The sequence below is a fragment of the Diceros bicornis genome, chromosome 13 (assembly GCF_020826845.1).
Source record: "Diceros bicornis minor isolate mBicDic1 chromosome 13, mDicBic1.mat.cur, whole genome shotgun sequence".
Taxonomy (NCBI): domain Eukaryota; kingdom Metazoa; phylum Chordata; class Mammalia; order Perissodactyla; family Rhinocerotidae; genus Diceros; species Diceros bicornis.
In genome coordinates, this window is record NC_080752.1 from 13,213,619 (window position 1) to 13,240,436 (window position 26,818).

Below are 26,818 nucleotides of genomic sequence, written 5' to 3' on the forward strand. Positions count from 1 at the left end.
TTTAATATTTATACATATACAGAAAAATTAGTTTTTATCCAATTCCTTAATAACAGTAAGATGGTCTATAAACTAACAATTATATTGCAGATCACATAAACTTTAATGAGTGTTTTATTTAAATTTCCTATGGTAGATGAATTAATATATATACAATATACACATATGCTCATTTATTGAGCCATTTATTTTCTCAACAGGTACTACTCTATGTCAAACACTGTGCTTGAAGAAAGAATTTAGAGAAGAATAAGATCAGGTCTCTGAGTTTGAGAAGTTAACATTCAGAAGGGAAACCTGAAACACAAAGAAAGAGTAAAATGTTTTAAACCCATTTTGAAAGTATATACAACATTTTACAGGATCATGGGAGATGAATCAACTTAACTATGCCCGTGGAGGTTAGGAAAGCCTTCGTAAAGGGGAAATATTTACATGGGGTATTGAAAGATGAGTGTGAGTTTTCTAGAAAACTAAAACAGGAAAAGGCAAATCAAATAGAATGTAAGAAACAGGGAACTACTGAAAGATATATGAGGAAATCTACATTCTAGAAAGATCACTATAGGGCAACTATATAAAATACTAGAGTTAGAAAGGAACTGAAAGAATGGAAATTAGTGAAATTATTTTAATAACTCATGAAAGAAATTAATTTCTGAACTATAACAGGGGAATCAAAATAAAGGAGGGATTCAAGTGATACTGGGATAAAACTAATAGAACTTAATCAAATGCAGTGAAAGAAGTGAAAGAAGAAGACACTTCCAGCAAGTCCAAATATCCCTGAGTATGCCTTCCATAGTGATGCACGTCAACAAATCAAGAGTGAACACAAAGAAGATGCATGACATGATTCTCTGACTGGCATGTAATTCATAATAAGAGAATAACTATAATCCAGAACAAAAAAAAAAATATTGGAACAGGTAGGAGAAGCAGGAGAAGGTGCATATCATACAATAACAATATCTGGTTTACAATTCACTTTGAATCAAATTTTATTTACAATATGTTTGTAACTATTTTAATTGTATTTGTTTTCAAACAGAATGACGACTTGTCTGCTTCTACACTACCATATTTGGACACAATGAACCAAATTCATTGCTTTTAAAGTGAATTATAAAGCCAACAGTTTACAAAATGTGATCAGTGGAAATTCTATCACGTTTCTATAACAAAGCTTTAAAATAGTTCCATAGTCAAATTCTCCAAATTAGGATAGAATAAAGTGCAATAAAGTGTAACATTAACATCCATAATCCAGAGAAGCCAGCATTTGTGATCACCGTCCTTGAAATGAACAGGGGATTTCACTCCAACTGAGTGAACCAATGAAAAAGTGACTCAAAATGATAAAGCATGGGGCCGGCCCCGTGGCTTAGCAGTTAGGTGCGCGCGCTCCGCTGCTGGTGGCCCAGGTTCGGGTCCCGGGCGCTCACCGACGTGCCGCTTCTCTGGCCATGCTGAGGCCGCGTCCCACATACAGCAACTAGAAGGCTGTGCAACTATGACATACAACTATATACTGGGGCTTTGGGGGGAAAAAATAAATAAATAAAAATTAAAAAAAAAAAAGATCAAAATATCCATGCACTTCTACCATACATCAAATATTCCATCAACAAAAAGAACCAGGTCACTTTGAAAAGAGACACTGTTAACTACTCAGCCACATGCTACATAAATAGCAGTTAAAATTTATTTAATATAGGACTGCATTCCAGTTTTCTTAAAACACATAAAAATCTTAGATAATTTTAAGATTTAAAAGAAAAAGTGTGATATGGCACTGAGTTCTTTCTGCTATAATAATAAAAATATTCTAAACTAAGAAAGTAAAGGCCTAGTAACACCCTACTTAAGTATTCCTACTATTAAACCAAGAATACCTTAGCAATATTACTGAAAACCCATATGAGCAATAAGCCATAGTCAATTCTGACTAATTATTATTGTAAAGACAAAACAATCTTTCAAATATCAGTATGGGTTTTGGTGACCTTAAAAATACAAATTCATTTTAAATATCAACAAAGAGATAGAAACTATAAAAAGGAACCAAACAGACATTTTGGAGCTAAAGAATATAATAATTGAATTGAAAAATTCACTTAAGAGGCTCAATAACAGACTTGATACACCAGAAGAAAGAATCTGTGAACTTGAAGACATGTCATTTGAAACTATCTGGTAAGAAGAGAAGAACGCATGAAAAAAGAGTGAAGAAAGCTGAAAAGACTTATGGGACACCATTAAAAGATCAAAATATGCATTATGGAGTTGCACAGAAGAGAAAGAAAAGGGCAGAAAGCTTGTCTGAAGAAATAATGGCCAAACACTTCCCAAAACTGGGGAAGGAAACAGATATGCAAATTCATGAAATACAAAGGATTTCCCCCAAAATGAATCCTAAGTCCACACCAGAACATATTAAAATCAAATTGTCAAATTAAAGGACAAAAAGAACTTTGAAAGCAGCAAGAAAAAAGTTTGCCACATACAGGGAGCCCCCACAAGAATATCAGCAGATTTCTCAGCAGAAATCTTGCAGGGCAGAAGGGAGTAATATGATATATTCCAAGTGCTGGGGTGCGGGGAGGGGAAACCCTGCCAAAGAAGAATACAATGTCCAGCAAAACTGTCCTTTAAACATTAAGGAGAAATAAAGACCCTCCCAGATAAACAAAAGCTTAGAGAGTTCATCAACACTAGATCTGCCTTGTAAGAAATGCTAAATAGAGTACTCCAGTTGCAACAAAAGGACACTAGACAGCAACACAAGTGAGTGTATACAGCTTGCTGATAGAGTTAAATAGACAACTACAGAATACTGTACGCAAATACAGACTACTGTAACAGTTGTGCTTAAATCACTTAATCGGGTATAGAAGTTAAAAAACAAAAGTATAAAAAAATAAGTATAACTATAAAATCTGTTAATGGATGCATAATATAAAAATATGTAATTTGTGACATCAATAATAAAAGGGGGGAGAGTAAAAGAGTAGAATTTTTTGTATATGATTGAAGTGATAAGGTTAAAATAGATTGTTATAACTATAAGATGTCTTATACAAGCCCCATGGTAACTAAAAAGAAAATACCTATGGAAGATATTCAAAATAATACAAGAAAAGAATCAATGCATGACACTACAAAAAAATCAACAAACACAAAGGAAGAGAGCAAGAGAGGAAGAGGGACAAAAAAGCTACAAGACAGAAAGAAAATAATTAACAAAATGGCAATAGTAAGTCCCTCCCTCTCTGTAATGACTTTAAACGTAAATGGCTAAAACTCTCCAATCAAAAGAAAGAGACTGAGTAAATGGATTAAAAAAACAAGATCCAACTATATACTAACTACAAGAGACTCACTTTAGATTCATGGAGACATATAGGCTGAAAGTGAAAGGATGGAAAAAGATCTTCTATGCAAATGGTAACCAAGAGAGAGTAGGGTGGCCATACTTACACCAGACTAAATAGACTATAAGTCAAAAGCTGTCACAACAGACAAAGGACATTATTTAATGATAAAAAAGTCAACTCACCAGGAAGATGTAACAATTATAAACACATATGTACCGACATCAAAGCACCCAATATATGAAGCAAACAATGACAGAACTGAGGAGAGAAATACACAACAACACAATAATAGTAGGGGATTTCAATAATGGATAAAACTTCCACACAGAAGATCAGTAAGAAAATAGAGGACTTGAACACCACTGTAGACAAAATGGACCTAAGAGACATATACAAAACATTACACCCAACAGCAGCAGAATACATGTTCTTCTCAAGAGCACATGGAAGATTCTCCAGGATAGGTGACATGTTAGATCATAAACAAGTCTTAATAAATTTAAGAAAAAAGGAGCAGAAAGAAAACTGCTATTGATTTTTAGTTTCATTATATTGTGGTTGGAAAACATACTTGGTACGATTTGAATCTTAAATTTGTTAAGACTTGTTTGTGACCTAACACGTCATTTATGCTGGAAAATTCATAAATATGTGGAAATTAAACAACTTGAACAACCAACAGGGCAAAGAACAAATCAAATGAGAAACTAGCAAATATCTTGAGACAAATGAAAACAAAAACCCAACTCATACCAAAACTTATGGAATGCAGGAAACACAGTACTAACAGGAAAGTTTTACAGCAGTAAACACCTACATTAAAAAAAAAGAAAGATCTCAAACAAACACCTTAACTTTATACCTTAAGTAACTAGAAAAAGAGGAACAAACTAAGCCCAACATTAGTAGAAGGGAGAAAATAACAAAGATTAGAGCAAAAATAAGAGAATAGAAAAAAATCAACAAAACTAAGAGTTGATATTTGAAAAGCTCAACAAAATTGACAAATTTTTACCCTAACCAAGAAAAAAAAAACACTGAAATAAATTAAACCAGAAATGAAAAAGTAGACATAACAACTGATGCCACAGAAATAAAAAGGATCATAGAGACTATTATAAGCAATTATATGCTAATAAATGGTATAATCTAGAAGAAATGAGTAAATTCCTAGAAACACAACCTACCAAGATTGAATCATGAAGAAACAGAAAATCTGAACAGACCTATAATTAGTAAGGAGATTGAATCAGTAATGAAAAACCTCTCAACAGCAACAAAAGTCTAGCACCAGACAGCTTCACTGGAGAATTCTACCAAACATTTTAAAGAAAAATTAATATCAATCTTTCTCAAACTTTTCCCAAAAATTGAAGAGGAGGGAAGACTTCCAAACTCATTTTATGAGGCCAACATTACCCTGATGCCAAAGCCAGACAAAGACACTACAAGAACAACAACAACAAAAACCCTATAGGGCCAATATCCCTGATGAATATAGATGCAAAAATCCTCAACAAAGCACTACGAAACCTAATTCAACTGCACATTAAAAGAATCATACACCATGACTAAGTGGAATTTATCCATGGAATGTAAGGATGGTTCAACATACGAAAATCAATCAATGTGATACACCATATTAACAGAATAATGGGAAAAACATACATGATCATCTCAACAGACACAGAAAAAGTATTTGACAAAATTCAACACCATTTCATGATAAAAAAACACAACAAACTAGGAACGAAAGAAAGTTACCTCAACATGATAAAGGCCATATATGAAAAGCCCACAGCTAACATCATACTCAATGGTAAAAACTAAAAACTATTTCTCTAAAGATCATGAACAACGTAAGGATGCCACCCATCCTTGCCACTTCTACTCAACATAGTACTGGAAGTCCTAGCCAGGGCAATTAGGCAATAAAAAGAAATAAAAGGCATCCAAATCAGAAAGGAAGAAATCAAATTATCTCTGTTCGCAGATGATATGATCTTATACGTAGAAAACCCTAAGATTACACACACACACACAAAACCCTATTAGAACTAATGGCGAATTCAGCAAAGTTGCAGGATACAAAATCAACATACAAAAATTAGTTATGTTTCTATACACTAACAATAAATAATCCAAAAGGGAAACTAAGAAAATAATTCCATTTACAACGGCATCAAAAAGAATAAAATCATGAAAATAAACTTAACCAAAGAGGTGAAAGACTTGTACAATGAAAACTACAAAACATTGCTGAAAAAAATTAACGAACAAATAAGTGGAAAGACACCACGTATTCATGGATTGAAAGACTTAATGTTGTTAAAAATGTCCGTACTACCCAAAGCGACCTACAGATTCAATATGATCTCTATCAAAATCATTTTTTGCAGAAATAGAAAAAACAATGCTGGGGCAGGCCCAATGGCACAGGTGGTTAAGTACGTGCACTCTGCTGCAGTGGCCTGGGGTTCACTGGTTCGGATCCCGGGCGCGCACCGACGCACTGCTTGGCAAGCCATGCTGTGGCGGCATCCCACATAAAGTGGAGGAAGATGGGCACGGATGTTAGCCCAGGGCCAGTCTTCCTCAGCAAAAAAGAGGACGATTGGCAGATGTTAGCACAAGGCTGATCCCCTCACAAAAAAACAAACAAAAAAAAACAATGCTAAAATTCATATGGAACCACAAAGGACCTTGAATAGCCAAAACAATCTTGAGAAAGAAGAATAAGGCTGGAGGCCTCATACTTCCTGATTTCAAACATTTTACAAAATAATCAAAACAATATGGTACTGGCATAAAGACATACAGACCAACAGAATAGAATAGAGAGCCCAGAAATATAAACTCACACATATAGGTCAACTGATCTTTGACAAGGGTGCCAAGTCTACACAATGGTGAAGGACGGTCTCTTTAACAAATGGTTCAGGAAAAACTGGATATCCACATGCAAAAGAATGAAATTGGACCTTTATCTTGCACCATTCACAAAAATTAACTCAAAATGGACTAAAGAGTTAAACATAAGATCTGAAACTATAAAACTCCTAGAAGAAAACCTAAAGAAAAAGCTCCATAATATTGGTCTTGCCAACGATTTCTTGGATATGACATCAGACGCATAGAAAACAAAAGTAAAAACAGACAAGTGGGACTACATTAAGCTAACAAACTTTTCTGCAGCGAAGGAAACAACCAACAGGGTAAAAAGACAACCTATAGAATAGGAGAAAATATTTACAAACCATATATCTAATAAGAGGTTAATATTCAAAATATATAAAGAAATCCTACAATTCAATAGAAAAAAAGTAAATAATTTAAAAACGGGCAATGGACTAAATAGACATTTCTCCAAAGAAGACATGAAATGACCAACAGGCATATAAAAAGGTGCTCAACATCACTAATCATCACGGAAATGCAAACCAAAATCACAATGAGATATCACCTCATACCTGTTAAGATGGCCATTATAAAAAAATAAAAACAGAAAATGACAAGTGTTCACAAGGATGTGGAGAAATTAGATTCCTTGTGCACTATTGGTGGGAACATAAAATGGTGCAGCCACTATGGAAAAAAGTATGGAAGGTCCCCAAAAAATGAAAAATAGAATTAACATATGCTCCAGCAATCCCATTTCTGGGTTTTATCCAAAAGAATTGAAAGCAGGGTCTCAAGAGATATTTGCAATCTCAGCATTATTCACAACAGGCAAGAGGTAAAAACAACCTAAATGTCCATCAATGGATGAATGGATAAAGAAAATGTGTTATATACATACAATGGAATATTATTCAGCCTTAAAAAAAGAAGGAAATCTTGTAATATGCTATAACATGGATGAACCTTGAGGATATCATACTAAGTGAAATAAGCCAGACACAGAAGAACAAACACTGTGTGATTCCACTTATATGAGATATTTAAAGTAGTCAAACTCACAGAAGCAGAAAGTGGAATGATGGTTGCCAGGGGCTGGTGGGAGGGGAATATGGGGAGTTGATGTTCAATGGATACACAGTTTCAGTTATGCAAGATGAAAAAGTTCTAGAAATCTGCTGTACAATAATGTGCATAGAGTTAAATTATACTGTACACTGAAAAAATTGTTAAGAGAGTAGATCTCATACTTTTTTTTTTTTTACCATAATTAAAAAATAAAAAGAAATGTACAGGAGAATATTTTGGGGCATGAGGATGGGCACAGGGAGAAGTGGCTGGACTAGAAGAAGAATCCAGGCAGAAGGAACAACAGGTACAAAGGCCCTGAGTGGGCTAACAATAATCTATTCAAGGAACTGAAAGAAGACCATTACAACTTAGGCACGGTGAGCAAGGAGGAGAGTGGTAATAGATGAAAACTAGAAATGTAGCAGGGGCCTGATCAAGCAGGGAGTTACGGCCATATTAAAAAATTTGAATTTTATCCTAAAAACAAGGGAAAGTTTCTAAATGGTTTTAAGTAAGGGAATAACGATCTGATTAGTGTTTAGGAATGGTCACTCTTTTAACAGCCTTGCTTTTCTCTGTAATGTACCTCAATCAATAAAATTAAATAAAATTAGGAAAGGATCTCCCCAAAAAGGAACAAAGAATTTTAGAAATATCTGGAATTTAGATTTAAGGCAAAACTACAATAAAATAAGAATTAATATAATTTTTGGTTCTACAACAAACATGAATCAAGTAATTTGAATCAAACATGAGTTCAACATAGTTTCTCTGTAGAAATTTGGTAAAGTCTGTCCAAAACTGACAGGCATACACTTGGAGTTTTCTTTGAAAGGATAGTATTGAAGCATTTATTCAGCTGGAAGGGAGAAGGAGTGATGGCAACATGTCTTATTTCTGATCTCTCATTAACCACAGTACGAAAAATGAGTGAGTTTCAGCTATAAAGTCCAATATGCAATGTACTTAATAATTATGGTAATTTTTAAGCTTCTAGATGTTTGATTTGCATCTGCCCTAAAACAGCATCATATTCCATTCCACATATGTGAAACAAAGAAACTTATTCTCAAACTCACCTCAATCTCAACACAGTATTTAAAAATAGAGCACAATAATCTGTATGAAAAAAAATACCAGTTTCAATTTGTTTTTTTGCCTTCTTTTTGGCAGTCAACTCATAAAAAAAGAATATAAACTGAAATTTTACCTAATAAATTGTTTATTTGTGAAGGCTTTATGGTAGGAAAAACCTTACCAACAGTACAGCTGTCTTCAAGTACCACATCAACATTTCTGTCTCTGTACTCAACTCTGAAGTCCAGCATCCGAGGTTGCCTTTCTACAATTTGCCTAGATGGCATTATAGGTCGAAATGCGGAAGAGGAAGAGGAAGCAGGAGCTGGAGCTGGGCGACTTGCTGGATCAAATGCAGGTCCTGGTAGAGTCTCACCTCCATAGTCACTGAAATATTGACACAAAGGAAGGATTATCGTCAACCAAATCAATACAGATTACCACTAAGGACCCGCTCCACACTTGTGTTTTTCTCCTGTCAAATTTACCAATCTGTGCATCAAGGCCTATAACTTAAGTTCTACTCGCTCCATGAAATCTTTCCCAGTAACTGAAGGCCACATTACTCTCCCTCCTATCCTTGCCTTTCTATGTCTATCAGCAGTACCATACATATCATTTAACATTTAATTAGATTTTTGCCTTATGTTGTTATGATGTTGGTAAAATAACATTTTAAACTCTGTAAATTAAGAACAGTGTCTTCTTCACTCATTCTCATTTCTCACTGAATCATTATTTGACTCATTACCTCTACTTTCCATAAAAACTATTTCAAAACTTTATCATCCTTAAACCTCCATTCTCCCTATCTCACTTCTCAGTCTTAAAAGACGATATATTTTTTCTACTTTGCAGAGAAAACAAATGCCATCAACAGGAAATTCCCTTACCTTTTTGACATCAAATCCACAAACTAACTTGCATATGTACTCTTTCTTTTGTCCCATAAAGTAGAGGAGACATCATTCTATCTATGCAAAATCTAAAATCATCTTCTCATTAGCTTTACATTATAGATTATCACTTTTCTTTCCAGTATCTTCAACATCTTCTCTTCTGGATTTTTCTCCATAATATTTAGACATGTTCCAATCTCTCCCTTCTTAAAAAATAAAAATGAAATCCTGGCTCTGTCCACTTACTAGCTGTCTCATTTGTAAAATGGGAAAGGGTTAATTACATTTGTAAGGATTAAATCAGATAATGTATATGAAAAGCTAGCACAGTGCCTGATTCCTAGTAAGATCTCAAACCTCAAACTCAGTATATCCAAAGTCTGACTCATTAATGTTTTCCCAAGCCTGACCCTCCTCCATTATTCCTCATAGCAGCTACTAAAGCTAGAAACTTCTAGTATTATCCTTGACCTCTTCTCTCTCAACTCCCGCATCTAATTAGTCCTTTCAATTTTACCTCCTAAATGTCTTTTACATAAGTCATCCACCTTTCCCCTCCAAAGCTGCCACAATCACCTCTTGTATGGACTAATGTAACAGCCTCCTAACTAATCTTGCCATATGTATCCTCGCTCCCCTGCATTTCATTCCATTCCACCACTAGAGTGAAATTAAAGGCTGAAACGTCTTCATATTATTTTCTTCAATATTCCCATCTGCTCTTCATATAAATAGTTAAAGTGGCATACAAGGCCCTGGTATGATCTGAATCCTATCTACCTTCCCATCCTTACCTTGTGCTATGCTATCTCCATCTATCTATGCTAATAGCCACAACAGCCTTTCATTTCTTCTGTCTCACTTTGATCCTTCATGTTTCATGGGGGAACATAGACTATTCCTTCAAAGAATATTCTTTCCTTCCTATTCCATCCGGAAATTCCATCTTTTCTCTAGCTAATTATATTTATCCTTTATATCTCAGATTGAATGTTTTTCAGCTCAGAGCACGTTTTAATACCTCAGACTCATTCTAATTCCTCACCACTATCAACAATTATATATTTAGTGGTATAATTAATCATTTGACATTTAAGTTCCCCACTGGAATATAAGGTTCACAAGGGCAAAGCTCACATTTGTGTTTTGTTTTGTTTTTTGCTGAGGAAGATTTACCCCAAGCTAACATCTATTGCCAATCTTCCTCTTTTTTTTAAATTTTTTTTCTGCTTGAGACAGATTAGCCCTGAGCTAACATCTGTGCCAATATCCCTCTACTTTATATGAGGATGGCTGCCACAGCATGGCCAACGAGTGTTGTAGGTCCGCGCTCTAGATCTGAACCCAGGAATCCGGGCCGCCGAAGCAGAGAGTGCCAAACCCAACCACTAAGCCATGGGGCTGGCCCCTTTACATTTGTGTTTTTAACAGCTGCATTCTCTGCACTGAGCTCAAGATTTTATCCATAGAAGGTAGTCAAATATTTGACAAACTAATGAGTAGAGGAATAATCTACTCTATAAAGTCAGGTTTTTCTCTGACTTAATTTATCATATATATTGTCACTATTTTCCTCCACTGGGAGAAGTAGAGAGGGAGGGAACATGAGAAATGCTTCCACTGAAACATCATTATTGTATATATCTTCCACCCACCAGAACTATAAGCTCAGTCCTAAAACATCTTTCTTCCCACTCTGAATTTAATGAAAAACAAGGGACTGGGAACCTGAATAGAACAACAAGACTGACCAAAAACATGCCAAGTTAAGCACTGCTCATACAATTAAGCAAGAGAAAATATTTATATTTACCTCACACTATTGCTTTGATCAGTGTTTATGAAATTATAGATTATATCATTGATTTAATGAGTTGTGACCAGTCTTTTAAAGACAGAATAGAATACAAATTATCAGTATGTGTCACTTAATAGTTAGGACCATGTAGTGTTTCACAAAACTTTTGATTCTGGTACATAATTGTATATGTGTGTTTTGGATTCCAAGTATTTCTCACTGTAGGTCATACTCAAAAAAAGTCTCAAAGTGACTAGCTTAGATCTCACCAGAGTTCACATACTCGAGCAATCACTGATCCAAAGACAAAAACCTACCCTTTCTCCCAATTGCTAGATTCAAGGAAAGTAATCTTGGAAGACAAAGAAACAGAGAAAATGTCCAAAGCAGGAAAGAATGTCACTGTTGGAACTCAGAGTGAGCTCCTAAGTATCTAATAACAGAATCTGTGCAATGGTATTTCACATCTCTAAATTTTGTCACGATTTCTCAGAACATAAAATACACAGCTAAAGTTAGGAGGCTGGTTACTGACTCATTGTTTTCTTACCTCCAAATACACCCTTCTACAGTCTATTCTGTGATGCTGGGGCTAGCATTCTGCAAAATTATACTTTTCCTTTGGTATTGGGTTTCCTGATAGATTCTGCCAATAGGGGATACTAGATAGAGATGAGTAGTTAGGAGGACAGGAGCCAAGACTTTCTTCTTTCTGTTTGCATGCATTTCCATCAGCATCGCTCTGTAGCTTTCAGTCTCCTGCTTTTTTCAGCTTATAACCAGTTTCAATCTTAAACCAGTTTCTTGACATCCCCAGAGATACCAGTAGCTGCTGGACAGTATGCATTCCACAGAGGTCTGATCCTCAGCTCCAAGGGGCCTCTCTGAGCTTCAAAGTTTTGTTAATCCCTTTGTTCCCTAGACCTAAGACTGGTAACTTCCTGACGAAGTTATTATATCAACGTTACTTCAGTTATACTTTTTTGCTCTTTTAGCTTCCATACCTGTCTAACCAATCCTACGTTAAATTCCCTCTGTTGAAATACCCTTATGTGGTTTCATTATCTTGATAATGAAGGTGTTCCAGGAAACAGGATTCAGGAATTGGCTTGATTACGTCCTTGATCTTCAATGCACTGCTGAGCTCCTTGCCAATGGAAAATAGGATACTAGTGATCAAGCCACGTACTGGCATAATGATTAATTAAATTATTCACTTGTAGTTAATTATGACCACATAGCTATTGAAACAAGTGCCTAAGGGGATCAAATGACCGTTTGACTTGACCATTATGATGGTAATGATGACAACAAGGACTATGGGCTGGCTGCTTCTGATTCTAACGGAGAACTTACAGAAGAAAATGACACACTTAGGGTTTTTAACTTTCAGTTCCAGTCAGGATAAGAAACTACCGACCTTCTGAAGTGGCCCTTTAAAAAGAGTTTCTTATTTTTGTAACCACAGGTATGATCCTGCTAAGAATTAGACTCAAAATTTAATTTTACAGCTTGCATAACTACAATGAAAGTTGAATATATATACTTTCGAAGTCTCTTTTGCGAAAGTTAAGCATTTGTTTTGGTAAGAATGGGACCCTAAGGTGTGGAACAAGGATACCTAAGTGAACTCAAATGAAGGTTAGAATCTTGAACACTTGGAGTTTCTCTGAGCCTCTTTCGTAAGCAGAAACAGCTCCTCCTCCCATAACTGAGAAGGTTAGCCTCCTCTTAACTTGAAAATGTAATACTCTTACCTGAGACAGTTGCCTTGAAAGGGAATGCTTATTCTCAAAATCTACCCCTACCACTCCTTGTTGCCTCTAAAATCAGATCTAGGTCTGCTCCAAGAGAACAAGTACAACATCTTAACTGAGAGAAGATAGCTTATATCCAAAAATAATAATAAGATTTTGATAAATCACATCAGCAAAAACCTAGGGAATAGGTATGGAAATGAATTTGAAATGAATTTGACCAAAAGAGTTTGGATAGAGCCAAAAACAACATGTTTGCTTAGGCAGCTATAAGTACCTTTAATCATTTGCTTGTTGACTGAATGAAACTTAAGTCACAGAGGAGTCTACATTTAACGAGGATGAAATGCCCGAACTTTCCTGGCAAAATGAAGAAGAAACCCAGATGCTGAGAAAAACAGGAATGCTCAAATGGATGTACCACCACGTACAACCTGAATATACACACCTCCTCCTACTATATCATCTATGAGGTCCCAGAGGACATTGCACTAAAACATTGAGAAATACATTAGCAAGGGAATCTGCATTCTTGAAAAACTCTGTAGTGGCTGTCTTCCACGGGTTGGGAATGACATGGGGAGATGTTACCACTGAAAAAGACTCCCTAATGGACATGATGACATCCCAGAGCACAGAGGTGAAATGGCAGAATTCAGTAAGAAAAAAATGGGAGTAATTATGTTAATAAACAGCCTCTGGACAAAAAGTGGCAATCAGAATATTTCAACCTGCAGAGATCTTAATAGTACTTAATTGAACATGATATTTCTAAGGAACAAAATTAAAAGTCAGTTGACTAAAATATTGCTCAATCCATAAAAAAAACCCCTAGACCTGGCAGCCTAAATCCTGACTTCCATAACTACAATGCAGAGTCATAGTCACTCCCAGTTTCCAAACACAAGTTGGTTCACAGACATAAAGTCCCTGGTCCCCTCAAAGACAATGCAACAGAGCCACACATATGTATTGTAAATTTTCCACCAAGACTTCGCCTAAGAGACCCTGCAGCCGTTTACTAGGGTGTTTTTGTACTTATACAAAAGGAAAATATTTAGATCTTTAGGGGATTACTAGATGCTAACTTTAAACTTATACTAATTCCTGGGGATACAAAAATGGAAGATTATGGTGGTAAATGGAAGTTTTGGCCCAAATCCACTCACATTAGGTTCAAACAATCTGTCAACCTACCCTGCAGTTTTTTCCCCAGATTCTGAATGTGTAATTGAGAAAGACACACTCAGTAACTGGTATACATCCCATACTGGCTTCCTGATCCTTGGAGTTAGGGTTATTATGTAGGAAGCGACAACAAAAAGTAATTGATCTTGTATATACTTTTTTCTTTATATTAATTTGTAAGCACCATGACAAGCATTTTGCTTTCACACAGCAGGGTAAACAATATACCTTCACTGTCTTTTCCTGAAGATTATGTCAAATATCCTGCTCTTTGTCCTAATAATCCAGTCTAGAGAGATCTTGATCACCAAAACATTTCACAAAACAACATTACGTTGACGACAATGCGGACCGGTCCTTGAGAGCAACAGCAGCAAGTACCTGGATGCTTTAGTAAGACACATGCAGGCTAGAGATTAGAAGATATGCACCACAAAAATGCAGGGGCCTGGTACCTTGGTGAAGTTTCTGGGGTCTAGTGGTCAGAAGTGTGTCACAGCAAAAGGCCAGTTGCTGTACCTTGCACTTACCATCAATACGTAAGAGACAACTAAGCTAACTGAGGAAGAAAAAATCTAGACGGGGAAAGGAAAAAACGATTATGTATAATATGCTGGCACCAACCAAAAATAGACTGCTGAAGCATTACAGCCCCAATCAAAGATATACCTGAAAGACAGTAGTGAAATAAAAGCCTCCCAGTGGGGAGAACTTAAGGATGTACCACAGGTTGACTACTTCACTTAGAAGGAGAGAAAGCCTGAGGTACAAATCTACAGTGAAGCATGAGCAATAGTTAACGGGTTGGCCAGCTGATCAGGACTTGGAAAGAATAAAAGGAAAACTGGGTGACAAGGAAGTCTGGGGAAGAGATATGGAAATCGATCTTTCTGAATGGATGCAAAATGTGAACATCTATGTTTCCAAGGTAAATGTTGTCTATAGGCTATCCACTGAAAAAAAAAAAAGGCTCTCAACATGGATAAGATGATGCAGTTCTGTTGATGTCAGTCAGCTTTTTTTCCCTTGCTACCCCAGGGCTACTCAATGCGTTAATGGACAATGTGGCCAGGCCAACAGTGAAGGAGGTTAGTCATAGGTACAAAAACATCAATTTCCCCTCATCAAGTCTGAATCTGGCTAGGGAAACTACTGAGTGCCTAAACTGCAAACAACAGAGACTAATACTGAGCCCCCAATATGGCACCATTCCTCAGGGATCTGGTAATGGACCATTTCTACTATGAAGGGGGCAATGATCTGTTCTCAATTAAAAAGACACTTTTCTGGACATGATATTGACTTCCCTGACAGCAATGGTTCTGCAAGCACCACCATTCATGGATTTAGGGAATGTCTTATTGACCTATGGCTTCCCACACAATACTGGTTCCAACCAAGGAATTCATTTCACAGCAAAACAAGTACAGTGCTGGCGTCATTTGTGTATATTACTAACCAGAAGCAGCTAGCCTGACAGAACAGTGGAATAGCCTGCTGAAGACAGTTATAGCACAGGTTGGAAGAAAATATTGTCAAAGCTTGGGGTTCCACCTGAAAGGATGTGGTGTATGCTTTATATCAGTGACCAAAACACAGTGACATTTCTCATATTGTGAAAAAATATGAGTATGAGAATGAAAGTTGTGGTAGTGGTTCTTCTTATTATGCCTAATAATTTACCGAATTTTTGCTTCCTGTAACTTTGGGATCTGATGGTTCAGAGATCATAGTTCCCAAAGACGTAATGTTTCCACAATGCTTCCATTGAATTAGAACTTGAGAATGCCACTTGGCCATTTTGTACTCCTCATGCTACTGAATCAACTAGCAAAGGAGGGGGTACTAACTGGAGTGACTGGTCCTGATTACCAAGAAAAAAATTGGGTTGTTGCTACACAATGGACTATTTTCTGGGGCATGTCTAATAATAAGAGTTAACGGAAAACTACGACCAATAAAAAAAAAGGCAGGTCCACTGAGGATTCTGATTCTTCAAGAATGAATGTTTGAGATGTCCCACCAGGTAAAGAATCTTAACTATCTGAGGTGCTGGCAGAGGGAATATAGAATAAATAGTAGAAGAAACTGGTAAATATCAACCATGGCCTTATGACCAGTAACAGAAACAAGGACTGCAGCAGCACACACGTGCATGCACAGACACACACAAAATTTTCTTCTTCCAGTTAGCACATTGATCCTATCAACATTACCCTAGCAGTGACATCACTGTAACAATAGCACCCACTTTGTTTCAGCATCATCCATTAGTGTTAGCGTCTAGCTTTTTTCAATACCTCAAAACAAGCCTCTGCATTCTGTCAGAAGCACCAGTAACAGCTGAGCAGAACTTCTTTCTCACATGTCTGGGGCCAAGTTCCTAGGGCAGTCCTCGGACCTTCAAAGTTCTGTTAACCTAAACCTCTCCCAACCTCTTTCCTTTTTCCCTCTAGTATAAGGAGTGACTTTGTGCCCTTCAGTGGTCAGCAGGGGGCTCTCCCGGACAGGCCGGTCCTGGATCAGGCCTCTGGAAATGGGGTGCCTTGGACCTGGTCCACACAGTCCAGGCTCTGCCCATCCTTCTCAGAGGATGCTGCAGCTATACGTCTGCTCTCACCCTGGGATCCCTCCTGCCCTTCCATCTGGACCTGGTGGTCCAGCTGTTTCCTGTAGTCATTATATCTGGATTTTACTCTTTCAACCTGCTCCACATCTACGTAACTGATTCCCTATATGCAATTCCCTCTCTTTAAAATTCCTAGCGTGCTTTTTGTTTTCTTTTCCAAACTTTAACACTAGGAGGTAGTTTAACACTTCTAATCAGAGCAAGCTATTTCCTATGTTTGTCAGCCACAAAGAAGATTTTTTTTTAAATTGATCACTTGAGAATTCTCTTATTGGCTATGATTACTCTATTTCAAGATGAATAAAAAATAATGAAATTACATTAGAGTTTTTCACCAGCAATCGAAAAAAAATGAGAAGAGAAAGAGACTACCAGTTGATGAATGATCCTATCAGTTTTGACTAATGTTCGATGATATCCAGAGTGCCAAGTCATCCAAAATTGTTGACCAAAAAAAGTATTTTTAAGATTTTTTGTCTATGAAGACTGCCATCATATATAATTTGACCTTCTCACTATTTTTTCTAGTTAATCAATAATTCAAAAACTTTAAAAAAAGACACTGATTGGTAAGGGAAACTCTATGGAGAAATCTACTTTAGATCTATAAAGGAGTGTCTTTAGCCTTACTCAACTTTCTTCTACAAACCACACAGGTCCTTGGAGGGCAGTGAACAAAGCAAAGTACACAGAAACTGTGCACTTGTTTATTTCAATTTCTAAAAGTCCATGCCATGGTAAAATCTTTAGGTAAAAAAAAAACCACATGTGTTTTAAAGATAAACTTGTCTTTAGAAAAAACCATATTTTTAAAATGGGCATTGCAGAAGACAATAAATAAAAACTGGCCAAAATAGATATTTTCTAAATCAGAAAACTTCAGCATTTATATATTCTGAAAGCATAATGCCCAAGGTTTGAAAACAAGCTTTGTCTTCTCTAGGTTTCCTCAATGAATTAAACAACGGACAAAGAAACATACAGTACATCTGTCTGGGTCATAAAATAAATGAGCTGATAAATACCACCCCCTTAGTCAATGAGTAAAATTACACTATAAATTCAAAAAATTTTTAGAAAACATAGCATCTGCTCTCTACTGATACAAGTAATTCATTCGTACTTTTTTCTAACAATAACGATCTCAAAAAATAATTTTTAAAAAGGCTCTGGACAATACACTGAATAAATAAAATATTATACTAAGATGTAGTAAATATACATGCACACATTCAATGTTTGTTTATGACTGGTTTACATTTATGACTTCATAAGTTACACATTTTATAAATAATTTTATTAGCAATATATTGTCTAGTGAAATAAGGCTTGGAGGATGAGGAAGAAGACTTGCTTGTATTCCTGACTCCATCAACATCATGCTGTATCATCAGGGCCAAGTCACTTCATGCCTTATTCCCTCTACCTGTAAAATGAGGGATAACAGTATCTGCCTTTACTCACTTACAACTAAAATAATAACTGCAAAAACAAAACTGTGGGAGAAGGATGTTATACACAGGTATTAAATTTCAATTCTTTTATCCAAAGGCAAAAAATCTTAAAACAAAAGTTGTGGCATGCCTGGCTTACTGACCTTGAAGAGAACAGAGTGTTATAAAAGAAAGAACATGACTTTCAAAACGAGACAATCCATACTTCACCACCTACTACACTTGTGACCTTGGGCGAGTCTATGTAAACTCTCTAACATGGAGTTTCCTCATCTATGAAATACGAACATCTATCTCTTAAGGGTTGTAATGAGTATTAAATGAGGAAAAATATGTCAATTACCTAGCACAGTGCCTTAAGCATTAAAAAAATGTTAGTTTCTTTGTCTTGAACTTCATGGGTACATTAAAAACCATATTCTTATTTTGAATTCATGCAAAAATCTGATTTCATGAAGGGCTAAAAAGCACAGGGATTGAGCTTTTCTCCCTCCAAAAATAATTCCTATTTTTTAAAAACTCTGTTTTGGCAGCTCTTTTCTCTGTTAACGTATAAACTGACAAATTAGGAGTCAGATGTATTCACAGACTACATTCAACTTTACTACAGAAATCAAACACTCAAAACAAAGATCCTTTTAAACTGCCTACATATACCATTCCTAGCATTGTCTTCCACTTTCAGTGTTAAACCTATGAGAAAGTACAAAGAGCCCTCTTTCATTTTCCTCTGGTCAGTAGACATACACAAGGAATTTTCAGTTATGTTAAATCCACAGTGATTTCAAAGCTAAAGACCAAAGTTAGGAAGGAAAACAGTTGAAGACTGTTACTAGATACAAATGACTTTCATCTATGGATATATGATTCCTTCCTTTAACTTAACAAGCAAATAAACAAAAACCAATTCTGATGAAAGTTAAACCCCAAATATTAAAGTAACCTTATTAGAAATAAATTCAGTACTAAATTTCTAGTTTTAAAATATATTAAGCAAAAAGTATGATCTGTGACAGGAAAGAGAGGATGTTTCCAGAGATGAGGGAATTTCTACAATTCACTCAGAACAAATACTATTAATTGTAAAATATATCCAATATGTACTCAGAACCCAGCAGCTGAATCCACAAGGGTTTAGCAAGCAAAAATTCTGGCACAAAAAGTGGAATAACATTTACTCAAGAATAAAACTAGAGCTGTATTTAGCAGTCTAAAACTTTCTAAACCAAGAAAAAAATGATCATGAAGGAAGTTCCTGTAATCATCTGGTTTGCTTTCTAGACAAGAGTTTCAATAGAATTGAATGCTTCTGAATGAAAAACAATGAACAAACAAAAAGAAAATTCGTTACAGACTCTGGACATCAGCCACATTTACTCTGGATGAAACTCTTTTTGACAGTTTAGAAAAATGGGTGGGGAATAGGTCTGTTTATCATTGCTTTCACCTAAAAACTATTAATCACTAAGGGCGGTACAGGTACCAAACAGAATTTTGCTTCCTTTCTAAATATACACAGTTTCCTATAAAGTACAGCACATATTTTGCAGTTTCTGGTGAATTTTTTGATGTTTTTGCAAGGGCAATTTTTCTTCCTCTCCAAAACAACTTCATTTTTAGTCTGCTGTTTCTGTTTGCCTCATCTGCACTTAGCAGATCATGCTTCAGTGACTTAGAAATCCCAGCCACCAAAATTCAAGCCAAAATTTGAATCGAAAGGGGAGGGGGGAAAAAAATCAAGTAATTAAACTACACGTGGAAGGAAGAACAGTTTTACCTCCTATGACTTTATAGTGTGCTCTTTTAATGCAAAACCAGAGTCTGCAATTTTAGGGAGAGAAAAGTGATGAATTTAAGGAATTATTTTGTAACGATTATGGGTCTCTTGGCATCATCTTCCAATCTTACCTTCTGGCAAAGACACAAAACCATGAAGACTATTCCACATGTTAACACTGCATTCTTCAGGTAAAACAGTTTGGTGCCCTGGGAAGTTTCATTATTAAGGACTTATTCAGATTTGCAAGTTATCATATACTTAATTTAGAAACCAAAAGGGAAACAAAAAAGAATGTAGTAAGGTTGGAGATAAAGTCTATATAATTAGATAATCATGCTCTGAGGCTATTGAGCCATGTCTCATTTCCCCACTACTAACAGTTTAATGGGTTCATTTCCTTTCATCTTATGAATGAGAAGATGACCTTGAAAAGCTTTCTTAAAATAAAACCACCTTTAAAAATTGCAACACCCAATCTGAAATAATATTATACAGTTAAAAGTTGGAGACTTTAAGAAATTAATATAACTAATAAAAATGCCTGAAAGAACAGTAACTATATTAATGAACTTATACACCAAAGATCAATCACTCTATCAAAAAGTAAAACAAAAAAATTAACAATTGTCCCTTTTTTGCTTTGCTAAACTGCCATCTTACCATTAAGCACCTTATAACATACCTTTGTAGAATGCCATTTTCCTGGGGTATTACACCATTGATAGCTGCCTGCAAACAAAAAAACAGAGAAGACCATTTAAAGAAACAGAAAAATGTTGGGAGGGTGGGGGGTGGTAGCGAACACTGTAAAGGGAAATAAGTATAACTTATTTACAGTATTACAGAACATTGTAAAGGGAAAACTTAAAGAAAATGCTAAATGTTTCCTTAATGATACAAAATATTCTCTATTAAATATTTCTCTACTTCTCTATAATAAAACCATATTTTAGAAAATTTAAAAAACACGCATTTGGCATATAATATTCCCAAATCTCGAGTCATAAAAAGCTTAATTCCAGTCTTCATTCAAGCAAAACACCCACAAAACCAATGTTTAAGGATGTCAGAACAAGTAAAATCAGTACCTTAAAGTAATCTTTTTAACATTATTTCCTTCCTCAAATTGAGAGGAGCAAAGTATAAAATCACAAATGAAAAACTCCAATAAGAATTTTAAAATTAGCTCAGGAATTAAATTCCCTCTTTCATGTTATAATCGTTATTCTTAATGAAAAGAATTTAGAAGGAAAAAATGTAGGTGCAAAAGTTCTTTGATAAACACAATACTATGATTATATTAGGTTACAAAAGGAGGCAGGAGCATCACTGGGGAAGTTTTCTTATATAAAACATTTCTGAAATTGGACTCTATGCTAACAAGACACCAAGTGCTTGGAACATAGCAAAATGTGACATGATATGCACATTTTTGAAGGCTACTAAGCAAGCCTGCTGTTACATCATGGATTGTGGGCAATTCACTGCAGGGTAATAATGAAGATTCTCTGGAGGAAAAAAACGACCTTTCCAACTTTGCCTCTGCATCATAACAACTTCTCACCTTCCCTTCCCCATCCATGTCCAAATCAAAATGAAAAAGGAAAAAAAAAAAAAAAAAAACTTACACTTTGATGTTTTATCAGCTGCCTGGAAATCAATTGCCAGAAGGAGTTTGTGTATTTTGTGAAACATTAACTTAAATATTTGCCAGAGGTGGGTCAAGTTTACAATGTTATACCGTTGAATGGAAACAAAGCAGAGTGTAAGATGCTTGCTATGAATTTTGAAAGTTGTAATGTTCCACTGGCAAAAAAACAAAGAAATCCACAGATTAATATAGACAGTGGATACCATAGAACCCTGACAGCTCTGGAGGTTCATAAATCCTTTGAGTCAAGCAAACGCTAAGATCAGTTTTCAAAGCCACAAATTCAATAGAAGCATCTCTGCCTAGTGCCAGGTCAATTATCCCTTTTCTGTTGACAGGAATGGTTCCACATACAAATATCTCCTTTGCTAAAAAATAGAAAACGGTAAGAGAATGTTCTATGATGTTGGAAAATAAACAAAATACCAGAGTTTGGAAAGATTTTGTTCAAATTTTCACTAGGGAATGCCAAAGTATAACGGAAAGAATACTAAAGATTTATAAAGTCCAAAGTTTGAACCTAGACTCTTCCATTTATTAATTTGATGACCTTAATATATTCTATACTCACTAAACCTTCTTGAGCCTCAGTTTCCTCATCTCTATAATGACCTAATACTACATGGGCCTGCCTTTTTGTTCATCAAAGGCATCAAGTTCTTCTATTTCTTAGGGCCTTTGAAGATACTATATCTGTTTAGAATGCTGTTTCCCCATTCTTTGTATGGCTAAATCTTAATAATCATAATTGAGGTTTCTGTTAGATATACTTTTTCAAAATACTGTTCTCTGATCAACCCCCCATCCAAGTAGGTTTGCTCTCACATAGAACCCCATACTCTTTCTTCATGGTAACTGATAATTACTTATTGGGTGATTATTTGGTTTATGTCTGCCTTTCTCACTAGACTGCAGGCTCCATGATGGAAGAGACGATATCAATTTTGTTCACCACTTTATCCCGGTAGCCTAGCACAGTGCCAGCACATAAAAGGCACTCAATAATTATTTGTTAAGTGAATAATGCTAGAGGAGTACAAAGAAAAGCCACATAGTCAAGATGTAAGGAAGGCTCAGAGAAAGCTAACTGGATGAAATAATGTCTCAACTAAGACTGAAGGATAAGTGAAAAGGAGCAAGACGGGGGAGTGGGCAATACTATGCAGAAGGAACAGTGACACATCTCCACTTTCAACCTTTTTCCTCTTCCAAGATCTTAGATCATTTTAAATACTGTATTTGTTTTGGCGAAGGAAGATAATCCCTGACCTCAACCTTATGTACATAATAAACTTTGTACATAAATAAGTAAAATGTAATCCAGAATGAAGGTACAATAAAAGTATAATTTGCTAAAGGCATATAGAATAGGGAGAGAAATTTTTGTCTGTCAGGATTAAGGAAAGTTTCAGAAAAGAGATGGCATTTGATCTGATCACTGAACAATGGGTAGATATAGAAGCAAAGGAAAATTTCAGATGAGTTCAATTTTGAACATGTTAACTCTGAGGTGACAGTAGGATATCACTTGTTCACTTAACAAATATATATTACTTGCCCACTATGTACCAAGCTCTGTGGTACGCAATGGAGATGTATCAATGGACATAACATAGTTTGCCTTCTTGCAGGGACAAAAATATATTCAATAATTAATTTTACTATGAAAAGTTCAGGTAATATCCAAATGGAAACAAAATGTAATTTTAAAAATCAGAGCTAGGTTAAGTAAAGCAACATCTGTTTAAAGGCAAATAAACGAAGCCCTAAAATATTTTAATTCTCTCCCTCTCTAAGCTTTCTTCTTTGGCAAGGAGAAGTGAGACAAAAATAGAATCTTGGGGAATTCACATATGTAGGAAAAAGAGAAGAGAAAGCTAAAAACAAAAACAAAACAATAAAAATGGAAGGGTTAGATAGGAGGGAAAGGATCAGGACTATGTCATAGAGGGAGCAAAGAAGGAACTATAAGGAGGGATTAGAGAAAAATGAAAATAGTCTAATATATGAGACCTGAAAAGAGATTATTAAACATATTTGAAAACAGTTTTAGTAAGAGCTCAATTATAAAAGGCTCAGAAATACACGGGAAATGAGAAGGTAAGTATAACTGACTCTTGAAACAGTGTAAAAAGTATAAAGACAGGAACTGCAAGGAGAAGAATAGCTGGAATAAGTTTTTGTTTGCTTTCTTTTTTTTTTAAAGAATAGTGATTTCTTGAGCTTAAACAGAATTCATTGGAAAGGGAAACAATAAAAACTCAAGAAATAAAGGGTAAAATTAAAACTTTGGTTCAACAAACTTACCTATTGCCTATTCATAGACAAATGCCTATTCATTGCCAAGTACTATGTTAGACTTTGGGGATGCCTGGCACCTGATCTAGGACTCAGAAGCGCACAAATAGAGGGGATACTTTTAGAAAAGAGACTGATAAAAACCTGTATTATTGAATAGAAATCATACGGAACACTTATTAGAAAAACATATCATTTGCTACCTGCTAATTATCCCATTCCTAATTTTTTTGTTTTTTTGCTAAGAAGATAATGATAGAGACTTATTAAATATTTGGCCAAAGTAACAGAGAACAAAGACAATATTTCTATTTCTGGGACTGACTCAAACCACTATAGTGGATATTCATCAGACTGCAGTGTTTTTTAAGAAGAGTATCTTGCCTTGACCAAGTTTATAGTAGTTTGAAAATCCATTTCGGTATTAACTATTACTGCTTTCATGCCAATTAAGTCCATGACATTTTTAATGTACAGTCATGCGTTGCTTAACAATGAGGATATGTTCCGAGAAATGCATCATTATGTGATTTCATCATTGTGCAAATATCGTACTGTGTACTTAACATAAACTTAGATGGTATAGCCTGCTACACACCTAGGCTAAATGGTACTAATCTTATGGGACCACCATCATATATTCAATCCATCACTGACTGAAAGATCATTATGTGGCGCATGTCTGTAGTTAATATACCACAATTAGAATCCAGTCTCTAAGTTCTCTTTAGTAAAATTTGACAACAACAATACTCTGGAATGTCATTTCCCAGAATCCACTGGAAGACATGGGAGGTATGTTTAAAGCATAGTGAAAGCCAAGGTCAGAGGTGGCCATAGGAGAGTGAGAATATTCTTATCTTCAGCCTTAACAGAGGAAGAAAATGATGACACTCATGGTGGGCTTTAGACCTTTTGGGAGAGAGAAATGGCAAAAATTCCTGTAGATCTCCTTAAAACATGAGATATGAAAGGAAACCAAGCAACTGGTAAATTAGTGGATTATAAAACTGCAGTATCTCATACAAATCATCCCCTACACATACAGCAAATCTTGGTTTTGGTCTTTTTCTTTTTTTTTTAAATGAATGACCCCTAAAGAAAATGCCAAAGATATTTTTTGAGAGGGGCAGAGATGAGACAGGGATGTACAGACAGTATCCAAAAGCCTCAAATGATAACTTCTGAGTGAAGGAGTTGTAGTAACAAAAAAGGTAGCTAACATTATATAGTTCTTACCAGGTGCTATGCATTCTCTAAGTGCTCTATGTACATTACCTCATTTAACTCTCATATTGCCCCCATTTTACAGATAAGGACACCAAGAAAGCATAACGGAAAACTATAACAACATTGGGTGGACAAAAGATGAAAGAAAAAAATTGATAAATTGGATTTCAAAATTCTAAATGTCTGCTTAAAAGGGGCCGGCCCCATGGCATAGTGGTTAAGTTCGGCATGCTCTGCTTTAGCGACCTGGGTTTAGATCCCAGGCGCAGACCTACACCACTCGTCAGCCATGCTGAGGCAGCGACCCACAGACAAAATAGAGGAAGACTGGCACAGATGTTAGCTCAGGGCTAATCTTCCTCAAGTAAAAAAAGATGAAAACTGGCAAAAGATGTTAGCTCAGGGCAAATCTTCCTCACAAAAAAAAAAAAAAAAAGAAAGAAAGAAAAAGAAAATGAAAAGGTAAGCCACAAACTGGGAAAAAGTATTTGCAATACATATATCTGAGAAAGAACTTGTATTCAGAATATATAAAGAATTCTTATAACTCAATAATAAGAGAAACAGGTCAATAAGAAAATGGGCAAAGATTTGGACACTTCTTGAAAGAAAATGTATGAATGGCCAATAAGCAAAAAAAAAGATGTTTAAATAGTCACCAGAGAAATGCAAATTAAAACCATGATAAGACACATACCTATTAAAATGGCTAAAATCAAATCAGATGATACAAGTTTTGGCAATAATGTTGGAGCAACAGGAAGTCTCATATATTGTACAATCATTTTCAAAACAGTTTGGTAGTTTTGTATGAAGGTAAACATATAACCTAGAAATTCTACTCTTAAGTACTTATCTAAAAGAAATGAAAACATATGTCCAAAACAAAGACTTGTATACTAATATTCATAGCAGCTTTATTCATAATACCCAATAACTGGAAGCAACTCAAATGCCCAACAGGAAAATGTCGTCCAGGGTATACTACATTGTCTGGGTACAATGGAATACTACTCACCAATAAAAAGGAACAGACCACAGATACATTCAACTACATGGGTGTCTCTCAAAAACATTATGCTCAATGAATGGAGACACATAAGAGAAAATACTATACGATTTCATGTATATGAAACTCTAGAAAAGACTAATTTAATCTCTAGTTAAAGAAGGCAGATCAAGGGTGCTTGGGGTGGGTGAGGAATGATAGGGAAGGGAAAATACAGAAATTTAGGGATGATGACTATGGCGGTGGATGTTACATACCATCAAAACTCATCGAATTGTACACTTAAAATGGGTTCATTTTATCTTCAATAAAGTTAATTTTTAAAAAGAGAACCACAGAGAAATCCACTTCAAAAACAGTAAAATGGCTGAAATTAAAAAGACTACCACCACCAAATAATAGTGAGGATTTGGAGGACTAGAACTCTCATACATTGCTAGTAGGAATGTAAAATGGTACAACTACTTTGGAAACAGTTTGACAGTTTTATGTACAGTTAAACACTTACCATACAATCCCATAATTCCACTCTTAGGCATTTACTCAAGAGAAATAAAAACATATGTCCACCAAAGACTAATACACAACTATTCATAGCAGCTTTATTCATAATACCAAAACATGAGATACAACCAAAATGTCCATCAACCAATGAACAGATATACAGATTGTGGCATATTCATACAAAGAAATGTTATTCAA

At 35.5% G+C, this 26,818-nt stretch overlaps 1 protein-coding gene across 4 annotated transcripts in view; it reads right to left on the minus strand.

The window, feature by feature from the left end:
- The window catches only part of FAF1 (Fas associated factor 1), a 493,835-nt gene that overhangs the window by 301,669 nt on the left and 165,348 nt on the right, over positions 1-26,818 (minus strand). For 3 of the 4 annotated variants that reach the window (XM_058552367.1, XM_058552369.1, XM_058552368.1), the window contains exons 3-4: positions 20,611-20,657; positions 8,605-8,810 (exon numbers count right to left, since the gene is read on the minus strand). In XM_058552367.1, the coding sequence (XP_058408350.1) occupies positions 8,605-8,810; positions 20,611-20,657 (253 nt within the window). Of the gene's footprint in view, positions 1-8,604; positions 8,811-20,610; positions 20,658-21,556; positions 21,735-26,818 lie in introns of those variants that run through there. The other variant, XM_058552370.1, reaches the window with a different exon arrangement.